The sequence below is a fragment of the Pseudopodoces humilis genome, chromosome 8 (genome assembly GCF_049639895.1).
Source record: "Pseudopodoces humilis isolate 2021_Gansu_Grassland_sample_001 chromosome 8, ASM4963989v1, whole genome shotgun sequence".
NCBI classification, from domain to species: domain Eukaryota; kingdom Metazoa; phylum Chordata; class Aves; order Passeriformes; family Paridae; genus Pseudopodoces; species Pseudopodoces humilis.
Window position 1 is genome coordinate 18,098,352 of NC_142207.1, and position 26,996 is coordinate 18,125,347.

General features: G+C 35.1%; 1 protein-coding gene across 7 annotated transcripts in view; it reads left to right on the forward strand.

Annotated features, from left to right (window-relative positions):
* The window catches only part of LOC102109585 (sodium channel protein type 2 subunit alpha), a 75,473-nt gene that overhangs the window by 30,032 nt on the left and 18,445 nt on the right, over positions 1–26,996 (forward strand). For 4 of the 7 annotated variants that reach the window (XM_088059215.1, XM_088059218.1, XM_088059214.1 and 1 more), the window contains exons 8-17: positions 3,846–3,909; positions 4,471–4,612; positions 5,389–5,595; positions 7,029–7,319; positions 10,510–10,857; positions 11,862–11,994; positions 13,672–13,910; positions 14,772–14,945; positions 16,665–17,021; positions 18,631–19,110. In XM_088059215.1, the coding sequence (XP_087915341.1) occupies positions 3,846–3,909; positions 4,471–4,612; positions 5,389–5,595; positions 7,029–7,319; positions 10,510–10,857; positions 11,862–11,994; positions 13,672–13,910; positions 14,772–14,945; positions 16,665–17,021; positions 18,631–19,110 (2,435 nt within the window). Of the gene's footprint in view, positions 1–3,845; positions 3,910–4,470; positions 4,613–5,388; positions 5,596–7,028; positions 7,320–10,509; positions 10,891–11,861; positions 11,995–13,671; positions 13,911–14,771; positions 14,946–16,664; positions 17,022–18,630; positions 19,111–26,996 lie in introns of all 7 variants that reach the window. The other 3 variants (XM_088059213.1, XM_088059212.1, XM_088059216.1) reach the window with 1 other exon arrangement.

Consider the following 26,996-nt stretch of genomic DNA (forward strand, 5'->3'; position numbering starts at 1 on the left):
AAGAAACATAAAACTACTCATTTTTCTCTAGTAAATAAAAGCAGTCATTATGTAATTTAACACTTATACTTGTTAGCAAAATATCTTTTTCTTTCACTGAATATGACTTTTAGAGTAAAATCATGTTGCAGCATAAACCAGAAATTTCTGTGCTATCTTCAGGCCTCCTGAAATAGTGTGACAACCCTATCATGGGATCTGAAATGTAGTAGCTAGGTTAGTGCAAGATAGTGCCCAATATCATAAGCCCACATCTGAACATCAGCTAGCCCAAGAATCCCACCAGAGCACATTAATGTGGCTACAGTGCTCCTTCTGCAGTTGGGTGAGTGGATCTGCACCACACACCCTTGCACAGCACAGACACACCTTTAAGAGAATATTGCTGATTTACCCCAAGATTCTTGCAAAATAAGAACGAAATTTCATATTTATGTCTTTTAATTTATTTCTTATCTTTGGAAAATCAAGAAATGAGCACTTTTTTTCTCTTTTGTACCTCATATTGTGCTATTTCTACTATTTTCAGTAGTTAATGTTAGTACTGTGTTAACAAAACGTGTTTAAAAATTCAGATAGAACAACTCTGAACATATCTATAGTAGATGGCTATTTTGTCTTTCATAATAGTATTGTCAATCTCTCCTATTTATCTGTTCAGCCCTTTCTATTTCCTTTAGTGTATTATTAATTATATTTAATATATTCATAATTAGGAGTAATATAGGTTTTTATAAAGTCTGTATATGTGTTTTAACCGGTGACTATATGAATGAAAGCTAGGAAACCTCAGCTGAAGAATGAAATGCTTTTGGATCCAAGTCTCATTGTCTTATAATCTTTTAATATACTTATAATTTCAGCACGCTTGAAATATACAAATGTCATGCAGGAATTTTGGATGATAACCTATTTTTAAAGCCACGTGATGAACAGAATACATTCTATTTCCCTATAGTTGTTTATGGTACCATGTCACACAAATAGAAAGGGTTTTTTTCTAAGTACATGGTTTACATTTTCCTAATTTCTGATTGAATATATTACTACATCTGCTGTGGACTTAGAAACAAGAAAATCATAGACAACTTTATATTAGTCTTTATACAGTTTAAAAACTCTTATCCTCTGCATTTCTGGTCTTTCGTAAGCCAAGCAATCCTATTTTCTGTTTTGCATTTTCAATACCTATTTTTTTTTATTTCTTCTAATCTTTACAATTAGTCTGGCATTTTTTCCTTGTTGTTTTTATTTTGCCTTTTTTTGTTACAGGTTTGTTTCTTTTTTGCATGGGTTTCTAATGACATCCTCAAATTGAATGCTAACTCCTCAAGTAATTACTACTAATTTGTATCTTTACCTCATGCCATATATGCAACATTCCTATTAACATATTTCAAAATTACCTCATTTTTATATCAGCCCTGTATTGTTCATTCACAGTCAATTTTTATTTTGCAGCAGTTATTCCATCTTTTTGTACAGTGGTGGCTGCAGCCACATCCTGATATTTTGTATTTCCGTATTTGATTTTGCCTTGTAAAGTGTAGCATTTTACGCTTGTCTCTATTGAAATAAATCCAATTGCTTTTGGACAAACTTGTCAATTTGTAAAGGTCATTCTAAAGTTCAGATACCTTTTCTCCTAATCTTATGTCTTCAGAATACTTGATGCACCTTGTTTTTTTTTCTGTTGTTTCATGTCTTGAGTTGGTAATGGAACTTTTTAGAAAAGCATGTCGAGCACAGATACCTGGGACATCTTCAGAGAAGATACCCTGATGAATTGGCATTGAATCGCTGACAGCTGCTCTCTGCTAACTTTTTTCAAGTATTTTGTGGTATTTCCAGAACATATCCTTTATTTGTATCTGGAAGTGTCATATAGGACTTGTACCCATGACTGTTCCGTTATTAAGCTGGCAGAAGACAGGAATAGTTTTGTATATGGCATATTTTCTACAAACTCATATTTAATTTTTTTATTACTTTATCATTATTATTTTTGTACTAAAAAAAAATCTTATTTGTTTTCCAAAGTAGTGGATTGAAAGTGGACCTGTGCCACATAAGAATGTGAATTAGGCCCACAGACAGTTTTGCAAGTTCTGGTTGGAGCCTGTCTGCACCTTTAAATTTATTTTTAAGTAGTGGTCAGATGTCTCACAGAGTCTGGCTGTGATCACCAGAATATCTGAAAATACACTGATTTTAGATATGATATTTGAGAATATTATAATTGCAGATATATAAATTATGGACATAATTTCTCTTTCTGTTTAAAATAAGCAGATTTTATGCTGCCTCTATCTTATACGGGTGGTGACATAGTAGAAGTAGTCAATAGGAACTGGTTGCAATTCCCTGCTTGTCTGTTTAGCATTAGCCCTCAGTTCATGCCAGCTAAGCTAGTCCATGCCAGCTGGCAATGAATCTCACGGAACCATCTGTTTCCTGAGAACAGCCAGAACATACCTAGTTCTAGCATCTTTAGCTTAATGTGCCACCTGACCCAAAAATCTCCATTAGAGATTCCCATTTTACCCTAAGAATTGCAAACTAGGAATTGATGGCAAAATGTGTTTCCCTTTCTGCAGCAAAGAAAGAAAAATATAATAAAATAGAAGAGTGTGTTGGGGGCTTTTAGGCCTTCTGTCTCTTTTTATTGCATTTTACCTCATCTTAATATTTAGCCTAAATGTTCAAGTGCATTCACCTGCTACAGAATTTTGTGTATTAGTTTTGTGTAAGGTACATCAAATGCTTGATTTTTCCCCCAGCTCCTCAAATCAAGATCCAATTAGAAATTTCTTGAGCATGTTGTGTTATCAGAGAATCAATGGGATTGGAAAAGAACTTTGAGATCATCTGGCCTAATCTGTGACTGAACACCACCTTGTCAACTAGACCATGGCACTGAGTGTCACATCCAGTCTTTCCTTAAACACCTCCAGGGATGGTGACTCCACCACTTCCCTGGATAGTTCATTCCAATGTTTAATCAGCCTTTCTGTGAAGAAATTGTTCCTTATGTCCAACCTAAACCTCCCCTGGCACAGCTTAAGTCCTCTCATCCTGTCACTGGGCGCCTGGGAGAAGAGACCAACACCCCCGGCTATTCCCTCCTGACAGGGAGTTGTAGAGAATGATAAGGCCTCCCCTGAGCCTCCTCTTCTCCAGGCAAAACACCCCCAGCTGCCGCAGCTGCTCTTCACAGGACCTGTGCTCCACACCCTTCACCAGCTTCATTGTCCTTCTCTGGATACACTCCAGCACCTCAATGTCCTTTCTGAACTGAGGGGCCCAGAACTGGACACAGCACCCGAGGTGTGACCTCACCAGTGCTGAGTACAGGGAAAAAAAATCTCATCCCTAATATTTCAGGTTTTTTTTTTCAAGGAACACTTGGATAAAAAAATATGTAATTGATAATTATAAATTAATAGCACTAAATGTTATGTATCAAAATGCACAAAGAAAGGCACAGAATTGCCCTCATCCTTTACCTCATTTTCCTGGTATTTTTTTTGATTTGCTAAAATACATAATTTGGTATTCCACCCCTTGTATCTTATAATTTGGTTAGGTTGCTAAGAATTAACTGCATAACTAACTTCCGATTTTCTAAAGAAAGGCTAACTTGAAGATTCTGTAGAAAGTAATTTTCTTGTCAAAACAATGCTTCCCATTTTTTTCATTCCTAACCACTATATATTGCAATTGAACAGTTTTTTAGCTCTGCTAATTTCTTTCAAGTGTAAAAGTCTATATGATTGTTCAATTTTCATTAGGCATAAATATTATCTTTCTCATCAACTTTTTGATTTTCTTTTTTATTTTAACAGGTCATTTCTACTTCTTGGAAGGACAAAATGATGCACTGTTGTGTGGCAATAGCTCAGATGCAGGGTAAGAAAATGATCATCATTTTTCATTATGCATCAAAGAAAAATAATTAGCTACTTAGAATAGCTCAGGCAGTCAACTTTAATATCAACCGTACTGTAGAGTTGCAAATTACCAATGTTTTGCATTTGAAGCTATACCTGAATACAACCATCTCTGTGATTTGAATTTACACAGGCACTTCCATCAGCCTCTTAGGCTACTTTTCTAAAGGTAACCACATGAATGATCTGTGCATAAATGTTGCTGCCAACTTGCTAACAACTGTTTATCAGCCATGCTACTTGATGTTTTTCTCTTGTCCTGATGAAAATGTGTTATAACAAGTTGTGGGGAAGGGTAGAATACTATTAGTTATATTATTAAAGTATTGAAATATTATTAGGAAGTGGAATTAAAAAGTGAAAAATAATAAGCTATATATTTTTATCTTAGGTATGTAGAATATCATTTTACTTGTTCATAATTTCGTTAGCAACTGGTACTCCTGAACAATTTTGTTTTACTGCAGCATATCGTAATATAGAGTAGTTGTTAAAAATAGCATTTCCTCTTCTTTTGTAGTCAATGCCCAGAAGGATATATATGTGTGAAAGCTGGTAGAAACCCCAACTATGGCTACACAAGTTTTGATACATTCAGTTGGGCATTCTTGTCACTGTTTCGATTGATGACTCAGGACTTTTGGGAGAATCTTTACCAGCTGGTGAGGACTTATTAAAATAAACAGCACCATCACCAATACCATTACTACATAGTACTTGCATAGTTATTTTCATTCACTTGTCCCTAAGGCCTTTGGAACAGAATTCATCTTTAATTTCATATATGTAAACTGTTGTCTAAAACAATAAGGCCCTTATTCATGGTTTAGGTTCCCATGTGCTTCTTAAATACATTATAAGGAGTAGCTGTTATTTTATGAAGATGGTTTTATTTACCTCAATGAATAAAAGAATTTAAGTTGTTAAAGTTTCTTATCTAAACATGCTTTAAGTAGATTCTGTGTTAAATTGATTTGCAGTCTAGTAAATATATGTTTTGTTTGAAAAGGTTACATCTTGTCCCTGAACTACACATATCCTTACCTGAAGGACTGTAATTTTCTCCACTGTAACATTTTGTATAATGTACTATTTTTGTGGCAGTGTAGTTTGGGACTGATGACACAGGAAGGTAAGATGCTGATCAGTGGCCCCACCTACTGTTAAATCTAAATGCTGTTATGTAGATGTATAGATTCTTATTGGTACAAGTTATGAACTATTCAGAACTGGATTTACCTTGACAAGAGTAGACACAAAAATTTTCCATATGTATTCAGAATATAATATTATTTCTATAAGGAAAAAGTAACTAAATAATCTTGTGCTAACATAAATCAATCTTGGAATGTATTTCTAAATTATAATGCAAAGGCTAACTTAATATTCAAGAGTAGTTAAAGTCTGTTAAAAAAGTGTGTTATCTCTTTTTCTCCAGACTCTGCGTGCTGCTGGGAAGACATACATGATATTTTTTGTTTTGGTCATTTTCCTGGGTTCTTTCTACCTTATTAACTTGATCCTGGCTGTGGTTGCCATGGCCTACGAAGAACAGAATCAAGCAACAATGGAAGAAGCAGAGCAGAAAGAGGCAGAATTTCAGCAAATGCTGGAACAACTGAAAAAGCAGCAGGAAGAAGCTCAGGTATCCCTGTAAAGTAAAATTTCTTCTTCAGTTCATGACTGTGAACAGTCATGCTTTATGTCCACACATGAGAATAATTTTTACTCCCTTACTCCTAACAATGTATTACTGTGTCTCATAAATTCCTTCATATTGTAAAGAATCTCTAATGTTTTCCACTGCACTGTTTTTGCTGGTTTAAGTTAACTTGTTAATTTTGTGACAAAAATAATAACCAACAAGCTAAAGTGCTGGATTTTCAAACTGGAGATCGAAATTAACTTTTTAATGGAGCACTTGTTCAAGTTACCCAGAGTGCTTGTGGAGATAATCAAAAGCCATCTGGATATGGTCTTTGAGCAACCTGCTTTAGGTGACCCTGTCTGCTGGAGAGGTGGACACGATGACCTCCAGAGGTTTCCTTCCAACCTGAACCATTCTGTGATTGTCTGAAATGGAGGTGGAGATGTGGAAAAAATCCAAAGAGTAATTTTGCTTAAATAAGTAACAGAAGCAAAAATATTGTAGGTGATGGTGCTTCAGCAATATTTGGCTTTTTCTACTCCCTGCCCATCTCTAACAGCAGAAAGCCATAGCTTTCCAGTTTTAAAGAGAATTGGAAAAAGTGGAGAAACCGAAGAAAACACTTCTGTGGTACAAATGTAATGATTACATACTGCTTTGAAATTCCTTTTCATTTTTTGAAGGCTCTCAAGTCTTTAATAGAAAAATTTATAATGTCTGCTTGGCATGTGGTGACATAGAGCAGAAGTTGAACTATGTCTTCCATATAAGCACATGACTAAAGTCAGCAGTCAGGGTTTTTTGTTTCATTGGTCAATTGCTACCTGTTGGGGGGGGATTGTGGGAATTTTTTGTTAGTTTTTTTTTACCACAGCTTGTAAATAAATGTTAATAAAAAGCTCCACATGTTTTGAAAATCAAACAGCAACAAGTATGTAATAGTGTGTAGTTTAACACAAATCTCTGATTATTATTTGCAAAACTGAGATATCAGTATTACACAAGATCTTTAATAGACAAGGGAGTATTCAAAACCCATCAAAATGTTGTAAGAAAGTGTTTCTTCCTGTTAACAGGGATTTTACCACCTGTTTGAGGCTTGATTCTTTATTTTTACATAGTACTTCAGATGAAAAATTCATCATGACATATTGCTTCAATCTGAAACAGATGCTTTTTAACTCAGTTTTTTGACAGCACAGCTTTCCCATGGGTTTCTCTTGCTCCTGGTTTATGGAGCAGTGGCAAATTATGGTTCCTTTGGTATTTCACAAATTATACTTCTTATGATATGCTGGGTTTGGTGAAGTGGAAACATTGCTTTTATTTCAAAATAATAATTTCTTTAAGTGTGGCAATAAATGTGAAATAGTGAGTGGTGTATGTATTTGTATAAATGCTGTAAATTGCACATGTGCTTGTGTGTATAGGCGGCGGCAGCAGCTGCAGCAGCTGACTCCAGAGATTATAGTGGAGTAGGTGGAATAGGTGGATTCTCCGAAAGTTCTTCTGAGGCATCAAAACTGAGCTCAAAGAGTGCTAAGGAGAGAAGGAATAGAAGAAAGAAAAAAAAGCAAAAAGAACAGTCTGAAGGCGAGGAGAAGGATGGGGAAGAATTTCACAAATCTGAATCAGAGGACAGCATCAAAAAGAAAGGTTTCCGATTTTCCATTGAGGGGAATAGACTGACATATGAAAAGAGATTCTCTTCCCCACACCAGGTACCATAGTATTATTACCTCTTAAACACCTTTTTTGTCTACTCATCATATAAAGAAAGCCATGTATGGTAGTTTGGTTAATTCTTGAAAGATACCACAGATTCATTAATACCCTAAATCAAATATTAACCAAGTTAAAACTGCAGCCAAATATGAAACTGTAAGAATTGGAGAGATTTTGGTTTTACTCTGAATTCCTGTGTGATAAATCAAAATCACATATATTAATTAATATTAGCTGTATTTCAAGCTTCTTAATTAAAATGGACCTATCTCCCCACAGAGTTGGATGTGTTCAGCATGATGAGTAGCTTCAAAACATGGTGCATTCATACAAAACATAATGTTTCAAATGAGGAGAGTATCAAAGTTTGGGAAGCAAAAAGCTCAATAGAAATTACATTAATGCTCATGTGAAATTTGAGAAATTAATTGATGTGAAACTATTAATTGTTTTTTTTTAAAGGTGGAAATGTGTGTGTGGCAATGTGTCTTTGCATGTGTTCTTACATTGAAACACCAGTGACTCAGAGTGCCATCTGCATCTCTCATCCAGACATTTATTTCATTTGGTAGTTTTGTAATGTTATCTCCTACAATTTTCAAAGCTTCTCTTCATTTGCCCACTTCTCACTCTCCCCTTAGCACTGCAAATCCAGATCTTGCATACATTCTCTCCTTTTCCTGCCCCATTTTGTGCCTCAATATGCTTCTTCCTTTTATCTCCACCTTCGCAATTTTCCCTGGTCTTTATGACTTGCTTTCTCCCTCTTTTTAGTCATTATTACTAAACTCATTCCTGCCTTTTTAATCCTCTTCTATTTCTGTCTCTGGAAAGCCTGTTTCATCTCTTAATAGATTATGAGTGTTCATACTCTCTTCATGTATTGTTTTCTCCAGCCTCCCATTCTCAAAGAAGCTCAGACCTCTTCATCCAATATTTTCTTACTAAAGACTGTCTTCCTTAGACCAGACTGTGGTGGGAATATAATGTTTCTGGCTTTCTATTTCTGCCACTCTTTCCACTCACTTCCTAATGTTTTTCCTTTATCAATAGTAATGCATCCTTCCCCCCACCCCACCTCCTTGGTCTGCCACCGTTTTATGTTGTTAACTGTCTAACTAATCTCTGTGAGATTCATCACTGAATTTAGTTCATGATTCATTCTGTTCCTTATATGAATTTTCACACATGTCAATTGACTTCAACTTCATGTTGAAGATCCATCTGATCCCCTAGGTGCATAATCTTGCCTATCTCTTTATTCAAACTGCAGCCTTATTCAACTGCAGCTCAATTAATCCATCCTGTAAGAAATTAAGCATTCCTCATACAACTTGTTCTTCTAACATTTTCATCTCTAAGTTCATTTACAATTGTTTGACTATGACAGTCTAGAAATCACCTCCCCTTTGGTTTTCCAGCCCTAGTTCCTTTTCACTCTGGATTCTAACCACTAAACAGAAGTGCCACTCACCATTTTTTAATACCATTTTCCTTGAGAAAACTCAGGCTTATATATCATCTTTGACTTTTTCCTTGGCATTTCATTTTCTTTCAATGTAAATGACCATTTTATTCCTCTTGAAAACTTATTCTTCCTAACATTCATAACTTTGTCTCCTCTCAATTCTCCTGCTTTAGTTGTGCTTTAGGAGCTCCTTTTACCCCTTTGACAGTTTTTCAAGGGATTTCCACAAGGTCTTTTGCTAGATCCCCTTTTCTCTCTTTTTCTTTTCTTTTTTCTTTTTTTTTTTTTAAACTCTAATCTGGACCCACAACTGTGAATCATTTTTAACTTGGACCTCTTTACTGCTGTATTCATCAAGAATGTTGTTGCAAAGAGCACTAACCTATCCCATGGCTTTTCTCTAATCTGCTAGTAAACATATTTACCTAAAGAATTTTATTTTTTTTTTAATATCATAAAATATACTGTACCTAAAGTTCCCAACCCACCTTGTCTACTTACAGTAAACAAGTCCCAGCTTTGACCAACCCAAACCAGCATTCATAACCTCCTGTTAAATTTTCAAACTAGTTTCTTTGAGCTCTTTCTGGTATGCTGCCCTTCATGCTTGGAAGAAGCTCCCATGAGTTTTCACAGAACACTTCATTGCTTTCCTCAAATCCCTCTTTAAAACTCTCTTTTACCATGCTGCCTACAGAAAGCTTGACAGGGAAGTGACTTCAGGTGAGCTAAGATGACTGTTTATCATACTCATCAATTTTGCCTCTGTGTATTCCCTCTCTTTATGTATCCATCTGTTGTGTTACATTTAAATGATAAGTTCTTTACAGAGTGCCTTTTTATTCTGCATTTTGCAGTCCCTAGTACAATGGGGCTCAGGTCCACAAAAATAAGTTGCAGAAGAGAAACAAAGACACTGCTTCGTTATGTATCATCTCTGCTGTTCATAGAGGTCTTGGGTGAAATCAGGTGCTAATACTTAGCAGTCAAGTCAAGGCAATTACTGATATGAATTAAAATTAAGAACGTGTATAATTAATTGTAAGATTAGAGCATTATTTTGACTCTAATACTGGAGATCCTCCAATAGCAGGTTGATCATTTACGCCTATGATAGAAAATTTATTCCTATGAGTAAACTGATGAAGATTAGCAAACCCGTTCATACAAAATTACAGGCAAATCGTTGCATTTTCAGGATAGCTAAGACTTTAAAAAAAATATAAGAAACCTATTATGACCTACTTGATTAATATCTGAAAAGATATGTATGTTTTTAAACTAGGCAGTATTTGGGAGGTACTTCTGTGTGCAGACTGAGTCACAGAAAACTTGCCTAAATTTTTATTTACTCTGCCTGTCATACTAATGCCAGCCTGAGGTAAAAAGTGTCCAGATATACTTATTCAGTTTATGAACAGTTGGTAATAACACAGGCAGAATAGCAGAGGAAACAATTCTGTCAAGCAGTTTCTTTTACTCTAATTAAACTGATTGATTTCATATATCCAAAGCAGTAAAATAACTAGTCTTTGTCTGTCACTTATGTGCTCTTTGTTTAGTACCCAAAAGGGAGTGTATTAGGGGGGGGGACTGTGCCAGTTCATTTCTTTGTAGATGACCTTACCCTTTAAAACATTGTGGATTTTTCCTCTGTATGAAAATGTTGTATTTTGAAGGACTTTCATCTGATAATAATCATTTTTATTTACCTGCAGTCTTTGCTGAGCATTCGTGGCTCCCTGTTTTCCCCAAGGCGCAACAGCAGAACAAGTCTTTTCAGCTTCAGAGGTCGAGCAAAAGATGTAGGATCAGAAAATGACTTTGCTGATGATGAGCACAGCACCTTTGAAGACAATGAGAGCAGGAGAGATTCTCTCTTTGTTCCTCATAGACATGGTGAACGGCGCAACAGTAACATTAGCCAGGCCAGTAGGTCATCCAGAACAGTACCTGCACTTCCAGCAAATGGGAAGATGCACAGCACTGTGGATTGCAATGGAGTGGTTTCTTTAGTTGGTGGGCCACCAGCTTTGACATCACCTACGGGACAGCTTCTGCCAGAGGTGATGATTGATAAAGCAGCCACTGCTAGCAATGTAAGAAAGTCTGCAATAGCTCAGGCATGATGTTCTCTCCCTGTATGATCAGTCACTGTTTCCACACAATGTAGTCACACAGCAGTGATGACCTTCCTGGCTAAGCTGTGAATGCTTCTTTCATATATTCCAGCTATAAGCTAAAGGAGAAACTGAAATTTTCCGGCTCTCATTAATAAAATATGTGAAAATGCATGTGAATTGACTGGGAACAGAATAGCATAGTAAACCACTGAATAAATTTAGTTTGTGTAGTCTTACACCCATTGATTCATTATGCTTGGACTTAACTAGATGGTTCTGTACTTGTATATCAGAAAGGATATCAAAATGGAAAAAAAATTAATTACATTTACTTAATTGAATGTATTAAATAAATATTTAGCTTCCTGCTGTACATACGTGAAACTTTTGATGTTACCCTGGTAGTACAATTTTCAAGGGTTATGATAGTGTTCCTGTAATATAGCTAATATTTTTATGGGTTTTTTAATATCAACATTACTAAATATTTTTTCATTTGTTTGAAAAATGTGCTAGGAAATTCCTGGTTTATTATAAATTAAGAGTTATCTTAAGAAAATACACTTATGCTTAATTTCTTTACCACTAGGTGTGTGGGCTGTGCATTTTCATGTTTAGAAAAAGACTTCACTGCCTAAATGGAAAGATATTTACAGCAAAGCTCATTGACAAGCATTGTGGAACATTTTTTAGTCTGAAAACTGCTTTAATATCTCAGCCCTGTTCCAGCAAAATACTTGAAAACATATTCTTCAGGCACAAAAGCAATACACTGCAGTGTTTGACTATTTCTGTACAGTCAGGCATGCCTTAGTTTGTTGGGAAGCCTCAGTATAACTGGAGTATGGTGTGGGACAGCAGTGTTTAAATCAGTAGAGCCCTACAGTAACTTACAGTGTTATTACATGTACAATCAATTAGCTATTTCATCAGTGTTTTATTTTCAGGGCACTACTACAGAAACTGACTTAAGAAAAAGACATTCTAGTTCTTACCATGTTCCTATGGACTACCTAACAGACCCTAGTGCAAGGCAAAGAGCAATGAGTATAGCCAGCATGCTTACAAACACAATGGAAGGTATGTAACACAGATTTTTTTTTTATATGACTGTGCCTTAAAATTGCTATTAAATGTGTGCTACATTAAGCAGTAGTGATGTTTTAAGACAGCTATTTCAGCCTAGAGGATATAGACAAGAAGAGATTTCTATATGGAGCTAGGGATGGGATTTTTTGTGGTTTGTTTTTTTTTTTAATTTGGGACTGATAAATTTGGGAAAAGAGTCAAGCTTACAACTTATACTAATAAGTTTGAGGTAGAAGTAGCAAGTTTCCAATTTAAATGCAAGCAAAACCGATTATTCAATGTAGTCTTTCTCTAGTGAAGTTATGTTTTGGGGTAAGCTCTTTTTAGGTTGCTGAAATGGCTGTTTCTTGAAGTAGAACAATCCCTTTCTATCAATTCATAGATTCGCTGTTTCACAAAAGAGGGATCATGTTCTTCTTTCTGTAAGGTTAAATACAATTACTTTGAATCATAGAATTAAGCAACTATTTGTAAGAAAGGGTGAAGCATTATGTTGAGGCTTAAATGACTATGCCCAAAATAGAAAATTGGAAGGTAATAATGAGCAGTTGTGCACATGTGGACCATAATGCTGCCTAAATACTTGTTGGACTTCAGGCTTGTTCTAAATGCTTATCTTTCATGAGGAAATTTTAAAATATTTTATTGCAAGGGACCTTAAAGATCATCTAGTTCCAACACCCCTGCCATGGACAGCAACATCTTTCACCAGAGCAGATTTCTCAAAGCCCCATGCAACCTGGTCTTGAACATGTCCAGGGATAGGGCACCTACAGTTTCCCTGGGCAACCTGTGCCAGGGCCTCACTGCTCTCACAGTAAAGAATTTCTGCCTACTACCTAATCTAAACACACCATCTTTCTGTTTACAGCTGTAAACCCTCACTCTATCACTTTGCTCCCAGATAAAGGCTCCCTCTCCATCTTCCCTGCAGGCCCCCTGTTAAGTACTGGAAGGCTGCAATAAGGTCTGCTTGGAGCCTTCTCTTCTCTAGATAAGCAGCCCCAGGTCTCTCAGCCTGTCTTCACAGGCCATGTGCTCTGGCCCCTGAATATCTCTGTGGCCTCCTCTGAACCTGCTCTTGTGCTGGGAACCCTAGAGCTGAACACAGCACTCCAGCTGGAGAAGAGGAGAACTCCTTCCCTCAGTCGGCTGGCCATGCTGCTTTTGATGCTGCCCAGGAAGATATTGGCTCTCTGGGCTGTGACTGACATGGTTGGCTCACACACAGTTTTTCAGCCACCAATCACCCCAAGTCTTTGTCTGCTGGGCTGCTTTCAATCCCCCTCATCAGCCAGCCTTATGACAGGTTTCTAAGACAAATTTATCTTTTGCATTCTATATAGCATTAGCTCATGTATGGTTCTTTTATCTACTGAAACTTCAGTATAATTGTATTGAGTGCTTTTCGGGAGATTTTTTTTGGTGTTTGTTTTGTTGGTTTTTCGGTTTTTTTTTTTGTTTTTAATAATTTTAATAATTAAATTTTAAATAATTTAATAATTTTAACTTGTAATTTATTTTAACTGAAAGCAGTCTTAGTTTCAAAATATCAACACAGTTTATCAGATGTACCTTGGAAAACAGAATTTAGACTTAAAGGAAATATCCAGGTGACTCTGGAGTAGAGAAATACATGGAAAATGTTATTTTCATTTTTCTCTCTAGAACTGGAAGAATCCAGACAGAAATGTCCACCATGCTGGTATAAATTTGCTAACACTTGCTTGATTTGGGACTGCTGTACTCCCTGGCTGAAAGTCAAGCACATTGTAAATTTGATTGTGATGGACCCTTTTGTTGATCTGGCCATTACCATCTGCATCGTCCTAAACACCCTGTTCATGGCCATGGAGCACTACCCAATGACAGAACAGTTCAGTGGTGTGCTTTCAGTAGGAAACCTTGTAAGTCTTTCATGATGTGCCATGTATGTAAAATGCATTTTTCTTTAGTTCTTTTGTGACTTATGCACATTCATGTAAAAGAAAGTTGACTAGAGGTTTGGTATTATTGAACCTAAATTTTTTGTTGACATTTGTAAATTTTGCCAGTCTTACTTTACAGAGCAAAGATGTACTGAGTCAGTGTGCATTTTGATTTTTAAAATCTTCATCTTCTGTCATTGAAGCTCATTAAAGGATTTTTTTTTCTTGATGGATAGTTACAAATAATAAAAACTTTCTGATCCATTCCCATACATGTTTTGCTCCTCACTAGCACCTCCTAAGGATCTATGTGTTCAAGGAATTTTAGAGGGGAAAGACACAGTAAGCATGGCAGATGTAAGGAAATTATGAAAGAGAATGCTAATGTTTTCCACAGGCCATCCTGAAGAAGAACAGTTCTGCTCAACTTTCTGTATAATTCTTTTCTTAATAAAATAAGTTTATAATATGAACAATTATCTTTATCCCTGGAAGTAAAAAGGTGGTATAAGGGCAAAGATGAGCTCTAAGAAGACAAAAATTACTATTAAAATCAGATTATATTCTGTGTATTGGCATACATATATATTAACAGTTTAGATAAAAACTGTGTTTTCCCATTTACCTCTTATTTTTTTAGACTCAAACATTGTGATGCATATGTGAGCTTCAAATATGAATTTTATTCCTAACCCCAGTGTATGGAAATATCGAGAAGATATTCAGATTTATCATTAATTTATTGTTGAAAATGTATCTTAGCACATGTTGATACCATTAGTTTTACTTTCTAAATATTTTCTTCCTAAACTGGACTAAGAAACTGTATTTTCCTTCCAGGTGTTTACTGGAATTTTTACAGCAGAAATGTTTCTCAAGATAATTGCCATGGATCCTTATTATTATTTCCAAGAGGGCTGGAATATTTTTGATGGTTTTATTGTGAGTCTTAGTTTAATGGAACTTGGCCTTGCAAATGTAGAAGGATTATCTGTCCTTCGATCATTCAGATTGGTAAATATACTATTTAAAGTTTCTATACTGTTTCTATATTAAATTTTTCTATTTGTACATATATATTTTGTGCATTTTTCATTTTCAAATTGAATATTTGGCTGAGACAGAAAATCTATTTAGAACTTACAAAATGCTACATTGCATCATCACAAGATGGCACATGTATATATTATGTCAGGTTTGTTTTGCATGTTATCTTATTAATGTCTATTTTTCTTTCAAGATACTGTCAACATCAATTCTATTCTTGCTGAAAGTATGCTTAAAGAAGTAACTTCTATAATAAAAGTATTCTTAGCGTCGTCTCCCTGGATGAGGGAGTAAAAAAAAGCAAGAGCCACAGGGCCCTCAGTACTTGTGACTGAAGATTAGTGAATTGCTTGGTAGATAATGGGTTAATTAATAAAAGTTTCTTGACAATTTTAGCTTATAGACTTCCATTACCAATTGCCTTTCTTGCTTAGTTTTAAAGGAGAGTAGTGTTAAGATTTTTCATTGTTCAGGGGCTTTTCATCCCTACCAGCTTTCTCCTACTATCCTGTGCAAGGGTCTGTCTGCCGTGTAACAGCTTGTCTGTTCAGAAGTCAGTACAGTGTCTCTGTCTGTTACTAGATACCTCTTTCATGAATAGGAACTTAAAAAACCTTGGTCTTGCTTCAGACTAGACTAGCATGCAATTCAGTGTCCAAACACTCTTCAGAAAAGAGCCTACACAGTGAGAGATATGAAGCTAGAGGTCCTGGTCATCAAGCTCAACTTCTGCCTTAAATAAAAAAAAATATTTAACTTGAAAGTTAAATATATTCCTTTTAAGAAATAAGGGGTTTTAAATATGTGTTTTCTGGTTGTCTGCATAGCATTATATTGTACTTTACCTAAAGTCTAAACTCTGTCTGGATTGACTTCTCTCTCATTTGTAGATTCTGGTTTTAACTTGACATTTGTGTATTTTCTTTATAAAACATAAAATCACCACATGAAATAATATTTAGTTTTATATTCCTTTTATTATTGTCCTCTTTCAATTGTCTGAAAAAAATCTGTATCTCTCCAATAATTTAATTTTTGTGTGTTTCAAGTGGTACTTAATAATATAATGCTTTGCTTTTTTTTCCTAAATGTTGTATAACAAGCTTTGTAAGCCACATTGCATTTATTTTAAATTACAGAAAATATATTGTTAAAGATACTTGCAAATCACCTGTATGTCTGTCATTAACAACTCTAGCTTGCTTCTTTCTTTAGGAAAACCATTTCCTCCATCTCACTGCCTGTTACGATGAAAGAAACTGGGAGTGACTATACACTTACGGTCCTGTTAAACTGATCTCATTTCATATGTGCTAATTTATTTTTAGTAATATTTTCTCAGAGGAGAAAGACTGTTTTGTCCAACTTCTTTAACAAGTACAACTTCTTTATAAATACCTGAAGTCACCAAAAGAGTCAAAGTCTGAATTGGAGTCTTTGTGATAATTTCAATGTAATTGAAATGAGCACAGAGACATTTTTGATTTCTTATCACTTGAATCAGGATTTAACGCTGCTGTTGTGTAGTATTGTACAAAGAACTGGAAACAGAAATTTTGTAACTAAAGCTTCTAAAGATTAAAGAGATATGATGTAGACACAGAGTAACTGAAATATAAAATGTATAGGAGTAATTTCATTACATTTAGATAATGAAGAACCATATACCATTCTTCTGTTTTGCAGCTTCGAGTCTTCAAACTGGCAAAATCTTGGCCAACCCTAAATATGCTGATTAAGATTATTGGCAACTCCGTGGGAGCTCTGGGGAATCTGACCCTGGTGCTGGCCATCATTGTGTTCATTTTCGCTGTGGTTGGGATGCAGCTGTTTGGGAAAAGCTACAAGGAATGCGTCTGCAAGATCTCCAGTGACTGTGAACTTCCTCGCTGGCACATGCATGACTTTTTCCACTCTTTCCTGATTGTATTCCGAGTGCTGTGTGGAGAATGGATAGAAACAATGTGGGACTGCATGGAGGTTGCTGGCCAAACCATGTGCCTTACAGTCTTCATGATGGTCATGGTGATTGGAAACCTAGTGGTATGTAATCCATGGGGATTTTTTATAACTCTTAGGGCATATCTCCTGTTTTTCATGATTTAGAAATCTGAAACAAAGAGTAGAGAAGGAGTGCACGAAATCATGTAGTTCACTTGCCCTTTCTGTACACCAGGTTCAAATATATATAGATTGTCTATAAAAAATGTTGTCTACTTTTTGTTTTAAATCTCAGTAAGTTACTAACCTCTTTAGTAAGATCGGTGCTGAACTATGCTTATAGTTAAGAGTGCCTTTTAAAAAAAGTCTAATTTAAATCACCTTCTACAGCCAAGTAAACTAAATTGTCTCAAAATTGATGGAAAACTGTTGGTCTTTATGACAACATTTATAATACTTAGAAGCTTACTGTTTTCACTTTCAGTTATTTCTCTGTGAAACAAAACAAGCCTATCTCTTTTTCTCCTAAGTGATGATTTGTAAATGGCTTATCCCTTTTGCTACTGGTGTCTGAATTCCTCCCAAGCAACATTTTTAATAAAGACACAAGTACCGAATAATGTGGAGTAATGATACTTTAATTTCTTACATTTAGCATTTCTTGCAGGACATGCCCAAATGACACATGAAATTTCTGTACCAGCATTGCTTTCCTGATGCAGTCTCTGTGCCCCTTTCTGCAGTGTTTCCACCTTGCCAGTTTTCACACCTTCTGTATATATACTTTTAATATTTCTTTACAGTCCTTTCCACAACAGTACTTCATAATTAAACATATTGATTTTGAATCATTTCACCAATTTGTCATAAACTATGGTTATGTTTAATTGCAATTCTTTATCATTGAGTGTTGTGTCATCCTTTCTCTTTTTGGTATGATCCACAAATTTTATAAATATGCTTATCCACATTCATCACTACTAAGTCTCACTAGACTAATGTGAGTCCTGTGGCATATATTATAAAATGTTCTGCAAGTTTGAGCAGGAAGAACTGACAAATATAATTTAGCTGATTTTTAATTAAATTATATTTAATCAGTTTTGCACATGGTCATAATTGCATACAATTCAAATTTCTCTTGTATGTTTATAAAATGTCATGCAAGAAAGTCTGAAATGGCTTCTTGGAATTGAGGTGTATCCCATATATGGACTCTATATCTTAGCTAGTGTTCCTGCCCAGAACCAAGATAGGTTCATATATACTTACCAATGCAGAATTTTACTATAATATGAATTGGAGATACTAGAAATATGGTCTGTTCAACTGTAGAAGACTGGCATTTGCCTACATTCCCCTGGCCTATGAACACTGCAGTGGATGTAGCTTGCATAAATCACTACATTATGTTGTACTCTGCCTCATTCTCCGTTTTGACGAGCAGATCTGCACTAGTGCAGATTGTGGAGGAGACAGTCAATGAATAGCTCAGATTTTCACCTGTATTAGTGAAGCTATAAGTTTATTACCTTTTGGCAAGATAATAAAATGTTGGGGATAGGGATTATGAACCGAATAGAATAGCAGGATGGTGTGTAGAAATAAAGTGTTACACGTGAAATAAAAATTATCTCATATTGAAAAACTCATAATGACATTGCTTTTATGACTTAAAAATAAGAGTAATTTTTTCCTTATATTCTTTTAGGTATTAAACCTGTTTCTGGCCTTGCTGCTGAGCTCTTTTAGTTCAGACAACCTTGCTGCTACAGACGATGATAATGAAATGAACAATCTCCAGATTGCTGTGGCAAGGATTCAGAAAGGCATAGATTTTGTGAAGAGAAAAGTGCGGGAATTCATCCAGAAAGCCTTTGTTAGAAAACAGAAAGTTTTAGATGAAATCAAGCCTCTTGAAGACCTTAATAATAAAAAAGACAGCTGTATTTCCAACCATACAATAGTAGACATAGGTAAAAACCTTGCCTATCTCAAAGATGGGAATGGAACTACCAGTGGCATAGGCAGCAGTGTGGAAAAATATGTTGTTGATGAAAGTGATTACATGTCATTCATAAACAATCCAAGTCTCACCGTGACAGTGCCCATTGCTGTTGGAGAATCAGATTTTGAAAATTTAAACACAGAGGAGTTCAGCAGTGAATCAGACCTGGAAGAAAGCAAAGAGGTAAGCTATTTCTAGTTTTAAAATACTCCGATGCTTTTCTTTTTTTTTCTTTTCTTTTTTTTTATTATCATTGAATTCAAATCTTTCTTCCTTTACAACAGCATATGCAAATTCATAATGCTTTTTTGGTAAATTGAGGTAAGGTTGTGAGTTTTGAAAGATGGTCATACAATATGGCATTTACAGTAAAAATCAAGATGTGTAGTAATGTTTTTAGAAAATTAATATTTTTTTCTATTTTATTTAGTTAATTCCTTAACAAGAAAAGGAACCAGTTTAATAGTCCTAGATACCAGAAGCCATACAAAGTGTGTATGGCTGGTGCAAATTTCTCCATGCTTATTTCATTAGAGCAGTTTCTTTTTTAACCTGTTTTTTTAACAGTTCATTCTGAAGTTTTACCTTTTTTATGTAGTGAAAATGCATCCATATACATCATAGGTAGGTACATTTGAATACTGGACTAGCATCACTAAAAAAATGTCATATAAATCACTAATAATTCATCTGATGGTAGCAGAACCACTGAAGTAATGGCCTTATGGTAAAAAATCTGTAATTTAAAAAAAAAAATCTGGTAATATCCCAGTATAAAATCCTTTCATTTTACTACTCATTGTTATTTTCAAAGCTTTAAGATATTTGAATCTGTTACCTACTGTGACTAATAAAATGTACCTCTTTCTGGCCCAATGTGGTGCCAAATGGATAAATCCAAGTCAGCACTGAGAGTAATAGTGGATGCCAAGGCATTATTACTGTGTGTGTATTATTAACCCACTGCTTTGTCCTGCACATCTAAGAGTGCTGGAGGCACATCAGCTCAAGTGGAGTAAGTCTGTGCAATGCTTAGTACTGATGCTAGCTCATTCAGCATTAGCATGGGTATTTTTGAACAGTATTGCATGCTGTGGGGTAGACATAAAATAACATAAAGGCTTTCATTAGTGATTTTCTCTTACTTGAATCTGAGAGCATAAATATGGGTAAGATTCTAGTAATTTTTCTCCTGAGATTCTTTTCGTTACCAACTGTATTACACATTTAGTTGCATTTTCTTGTTTCTTATCACAAATGTCTTTATTATTCTTATATTTTTTTTTCAGATTGATTGTATTAATATTTATCTTACCCTTCAAAACTAGTACTTAGGTGTAGAACAAATCTGTTGCAGTTTAACCTTCATTTGCTCTGTTCTTCACTGCACAAGAGCTCTGTCAGTAGGAGAGGTGGAAGATAAGCTTTATACAAACCTCTGCGCTGGTTGTTAGCAGGGCTCAGTATGACAATGGTGCATCTCTAACTTCACTGTAGACCTACATGATGTGGCTGCTGACTTTGCATTAACCAAATCTTTCTTTTCTTCCCACGGAAGGATCCTCATTGGGTTATTCTACAAGATGACAAAAATACTGACTTCCTATAGGAGAAGTTTTATAGTGGATTATCCTACATTTGAGGCATGAACTCCAGTCATTAAGCTTCCACCATAAAAGAAAGGCTTTTTCTACTCCACCTGCCATATTTAAAAGAAAGCAGTGTCTTCATTGCATTCTTGGAGGCACTTAATGCTGTTGTGCTTCAGGAGCTTCAAACTGATCAAGTGATAAGACAAAGAAACACATATTGAGTCAGGGATGAACTACTGCCAAGCAGTTTTGACTGGCCAAGTCTGAAACTTTTAAGTCTGAAACTTAAAAATATTCAGGGCCAAAATTTCTTACTAATGCAGATGCTGAAGGTGAAAAGTTGAAGGGAATATTTATCAGTTTAAGGGATTTTCAAGAGAGACACAGCAGTAGGCAAAGATTGTGAGCATATTTCTTATAAAAGTGCCTAAATTTCAAGTAGATTTGAGTAACAGAAGCATGACAGAAAAGCATTAAAATCTTAATCCTAGTTCCTACTCTTCACTAGATACTCTTAGCCACCACGGTTTTTGATATAGTGGAGTGTTGGCTTATTAGTAAGATGAGCAACACTCTTGCAATGAAAATGATCCATAGGAAGAGAAGACATTTTTTAAATTAAAAAAATTACTACAAATGGCTTTTACAAGGCTTCCTTCTTTTTGCCATGTGCCTTGCATTTCTGCCTCTCGTGTTTTCTTATTTGTATGATACTGCCATTGCCAAGTTGATATGCCAGTCACTTCATTGCTTACACCACAAATGAAAAAATCTAAGTCAGGAGCTGCCATCAAACTGTGTTCAATTAGCAGATTTGCAGATGAAAGGCAGCTAAGGCACCCGGGTGCTGTGAGGACACTGCACAAGATAGGCAGATGCTGATGAGTGTGTGTCTGTGTGCTTCTGCTTGCTTCTGTGTCTACAACCAAATACATGTATGCATTCACTGTTGTTTAGGGCAATGAGCAGAATTCAACAAAATAATCATTTATGAGCAAGTTCTAATTAGCATGTTAATGTTTGGTGAATTCTTTGTTATAACACATGTATCTTCCAGTAGTTTGATAGAAATGTTAACTAGATTGTGCCTTTGCAGAAACAATGCATATAATATTGTACATGCTTAGTAGGTGTGAATTAACAAGGAATTTTCTAGAAAGTTACTGGAACCTGAAATAAATTTAATTATAAAAATACTGTCCATAAGAATGTCAGTAGGTGAATACAGTATAATAAGGAAATTAGAGAACAAATACTAAATAAAACTTTATCATGGAAGTAGGTTGTTAATAATTGTGGGACCACTGTGCTGAGTACATTGTCCTATAAATAAAGGTCTGTGGATCTGAGCTGCAGTACTGCTATTTAGTGCAGAAACTATAAATATATTTTTTCCATTTTAGGCTCTTAAGTACTATGAGGATCTTTTATATGGAAAATATTGTAGTACATGATTGTATAATAATTAGTTAAAATAATCCTAAGAGCGGGTAATAATTAATTTATGTTAAATGTAACTTATAGGCCAATAATAGCACCAAGATATACCAATGACAAAATATTTTTTCAATGCTTTGAAAAAAATGGGATGTCCTAATGCTGTTGAAGACACATTAATAATGTATATTTTACTTTAAGCAATATTCAGCGCAAAAAGCCAGAGGTGCTGTGTCCTGAACTTCATTTCCTACCATTCTTACTTCTCACAGGAGTAGAACCAAGCTGGATCAGTCAAGCGGGCAGCTCTGGTGCCTTTTAGCGAGGCAGAGCATCGTGTCACCAGTTTTACACAGGTTACCTAAGCAAGTTATCCATCTCTCTATATCCTCTTTAATCACCCTTTAGCAGATATTGACTGGCCTGCATGCTCTTCAGCTACGAACCTGTCCCATTCATTGCAATAAATATCAACATGCACAGCTGCTCCCTGCTGAGCCACGGGACTCGCATCACAGCATGGTCAGGCAAGAGCGGCAGCCCCAAGATTCCTGTGGCTCTGAAACTCTCCATAATATTCTAACAGTATTTTGCAGTGCATGCTATGTACCTTTCCCAATCTTGATGATATAGAATTCAGAATTCTGTTTTTGAAGGGTTTTCTTTTGTTTTGAGGGAAGGCAGAATATGTAACACATATGCTACATTTCTCATCAGAAGCTTATATTTATATGTAAGTCCATCTGTAAATTGTGTTGATAATGAAAAGCTGCTAGATGTTTTAGAAAACTTTAATACTACTGTATTTTAATTTATAATGGAAGTAACCTGCAAACTCAGCATAGTCATGTTTTTATTTTTCACATTTGTTTTAGAAGTGCTTTCCTTTAGTACTTGTACAAGCATTTAGTTATTTTGGAGATAAATTTGCAGTATTTGGAGCACCATTAAGCATGAAATTAATTTAATTTCTGAAGTCAAAGCATGTGACCATGATTTGGTTGAAAGAATTCATACAAAAAAAACAATTATTTGGCTGGTTAAACATTCAGAGATCAGTTCTGCTCTTACTTACACTCATGCTTAGGTGCAGAGGTGCAAAGAGAGCGCTGATTGCAAGATGTGGCCCAATTCAATCTTGATATAGCTCTTTAATTTATGGTCAAAAAATTATTACCTCCCCAAACATTTAAAGTTGTCTGCCTTGAGAAACTTGAAGCTATTCTCATCTCATCAGTAATAAATAGAGTTCAGCATTCAAGTAAGTAAGCTACTGAGTTTGGATCAAAATGTCCAGAAGTTCACCAGTTTCAGTGTTATTTACATCTCACCTATTAAAAAATGCCATAATATTTACAACACCACAGTTGCTGCTTCCAATTTTGTAAATTGGTAGAATTAAAATATACTTGCTCCAGAGCTTTTACTTTTATATTTTGTAAAGAATAATTATTCTGATAAGATGTATTTTGATTTAAAAATATTCATTATTTAAAATTCTTTCATACTCTGAGAAATTTAGGCTTTGTTTTGTGAATTGGTCACATTGTATTGGAATATTGTGATTCACTCTGGATGATATCAAGTTGTTATTGTTAGAGTTAACTGAAGTTTGCTTAACTGCAAACAGCAGTCCCTTACTCTGTTTCAGAAATATCCTTTCACTATTGCTTGTATGAATTAAAGAGCCTTTTTAAGTAGGTTCTGGTGGGAGAGCTTTTTCCCACTGGAGCACATTTCCACCACTACTTAAAATGCTTTTGTTTTCATACAACTTTTTTTGCAAATATTTTCATTTAATAAATTCTCATGAATAAGTAGATCAAAGGAATTATGAATATCAATAAAGCCCAGAGCAGACTATAATTTAGGGATACTGGGTTTTTGCAGTATTTGCAACCAATAATCACCACAAAATGGTTTTGCTTTGATTTACAGTGTTCTGGATTTCTGTACTCATATTCTGCCTAACTGTATAAGCATTAGAAAGAGTGACATCCAGATTCCACTTAATTACACCAGTGGAATCACAATGCTATCTACCACTCTGAAGATTTTATAGATGATACAGCTTGCACATAGTGGAAAAGACTGGATAGTTTGCATATAATATTGCCATTTATATCACAGAACCTTTCATTTTCATACTGACATCCACACAGCACTGAGAAAATAAAACAAATTTAATTTCCATTATTTAGCATTTTCACGGGTATTTGGGAGGAAAGGAAATTGAAATAGAAATCAAAGTGGTAGTTTCTCTTGGCGCCATCTTCCTGCTAATGTCTGTCCTGCTCTTTGCTCCTTCAGTCCCTTAAATCATGATTTCAACCTCTATTAGTGGTATCCTGGCCAATCATGGAATTTGGCTTTGATAAAAATATTAAGCTAAGAGCTGTCCAGTTACTGTCAGATAATCATCTTTGGAACAAAGGAATGATAGAAGTTAAAAGTGGCCTGGCTGTAAGTGAAGCAGAATTGTATGAATCTATGTGATGTTGTCAAGGTTCAGAAAGTAATTATGTCAAAAACTTCCTGACCTATCTTGGCTGCTGCTGCTTTTTGCAATGCTTCTCTGATAGGCAAGCTGCTTTCCTATCTTGAAAGCTAAACTAAAATTTGTATCTCATACTGTTCTGTATTGCTGACTAAAGCATGACTGGCAAGGCTGTTGGTACATGTGATGTAAAAGATATTTATATCTCTATGATAATCAGTATACTGCTGCTTTAGAACCACGTAACTACTTTTGTCCCCTTACTGTTTTCTTTGAAAAGGAGGTGGAGTATGTACATTCTGAGGTTTTGAAAAACAGATTCTTTTGAGAATAATTTTCTTAGCATACTATTCAGAAAATTTTCTTCATAACTTTCAAAGAGTGTCTAATGCTTGATCCTGATACATCTCTTATAATCTGCATGACTGAATCCTTTTGAATCTAGAATCATGGTATAACAAAAATCTTAAAATGGACTTACTATTAGATCAAAGGTAATGCTTGGGTTTGATAATTCTCTTTTTCTGTAGGTTAATTTTTTAGAAAAGCTATATATGTGTAAAGGAAATAGCCTAAATCCAGGTTTTGTAATGCTGGTAAGCAGAGAGCAATTTACCAGGTACAAAGGTAACTTTCAGATATGTTTAGATAAAGAACTGGGATATATGCTACATACCTAACATATCAGGGGCTGCTTTAGTTAAGGGTAGTTTAGCTAGCCAGCTATGGATTCCATATGAGTGAACTCTGGCAAGTCACAGTAAAGCTAGAAAAAGTTTTCCTATGTAAAGGCAGGGAAAAGTATAATAGCAATAACATGGTCCGTTCCCAGGTCGTGTGTTGAATACACAGAAATCAGTACAAAGTCCCTGGCTCAGTTGTTTTATACCAGAGCATAAGTTTTCTGTGGAAATACATAAATGTTACTGAAAAGTTTCCCTAGCATACTGAACTTAATTGATTTGATAAAATCTTGAGTTGTTGTATCATAAAATCTTCCCAGGTGTTTCTAATGCATACTAAATTTTATACATTTTGTACATAGTGCCATACAATAAATTCAATGTTAAAAATAACAAAGAAAATTTAAAAATAAATTATACTGTTGAAAATTTTTTTTTCTCTCTCTCCCTCATTCATCAAATGATGCTGAATTCTTACAGACTGAATTTATTGAATAATTTGTATAATTATAATAATGGTATAATATTTTTCTTTATATACCGATCTGCTTGGGGCTAAATTCGGGTATAATAGAGCAGCATGCTAAGGAAATACTTTGTTATATCAACAGGAGAGTAATTGAGTTTTCAGTGGGATAAGGCATTTAATTGTTGCATTTCAAGTATCAGCTGTTGTTGATTCAACTTAGGATTTTTCTGTTCAGTTTAACTCATGTGATTACTGTTACAGCTCTGTAAATGAAGCATACCAGATTTTTAGTGAGAAGAGACTTGAAAGATACATCTCACCATACAGAGTGCCCCACATAAATGAAGTCGTCTTTTTGATGTTCTTGATAATTGACAGTTCTATTGATAATTTTTTACCTTTCTATCTGATATTTGTGATCTCTCCTTATAGTGGCTATACCTAATCTTCCATGTTGAGTTGAAACTGTTAGTCTTAAGTAATTTCAATAATAGGAATTCATTACCCTTTTGTGCTTATTAAACTAACTGCATAATATCTGAGTCACTGAACTCTTCATTTTCCTGTTAAAGAATGGACAGTAGGTCTTTCAAACTTACGGTTCAGCCAGTTCATAATTTTTGTTTGCTCTGCTACTACTACAGCATTCTGCTAGAAATGCTCTCCAGACTGGAATGATGCAAGCAACATTTTAAGAAAACACTATGTAATAAAAACAGTCACTTCTCAGTTTAAAAATTATTTAATATATTGTATTAATAAATGGTAATTTTTAACATCATATATTATTTTTTTTTCAATGTACCTTGCATTTATGGTATTTCTGACCTTTCCTCAAACTGATGATTGACTTCCAATCTAAACTGATGTTTAAATGCTGTGGTCCTTGAGGACTACAGTATTTATCCCATACTTTCCAGTTTCTCCATTTTAGAGGCAGTATTCCACAATAACCAAGCTGCCATGCATTATCTATAGTTCAGACATATTGCAATGTGAAATTTGTCCATAATAATCTGCAGAAAAGCGTGCATCCATCTCTTTGTACATTGGACCTGACCTCAACAGGTGTTAAAGCTCACGGAGAAATATGAACGTGAATATCTAAACTGGAATTTTCAAAAATGCATAGATGAAATGGGTGTGCAGTATCACTGAAACTAGGTGCACAATACACCCTCCAATACAGGTTTCCATTTGTTTGGCCTTCCTCTGAAATGTGCTCTATAGTGAACCATGGTACACAAAAATCTAAGTTAAGCTGCTGTCAGAATCACAGCACAATATATTGTGAGTCAATAGAATCAGAATAGGGGAGAAAGGAATGAATCTTCTTTTTGTTCAAAGAACATGCTGAATATTTGTTGCTATATAAAATTACATTAATGTCT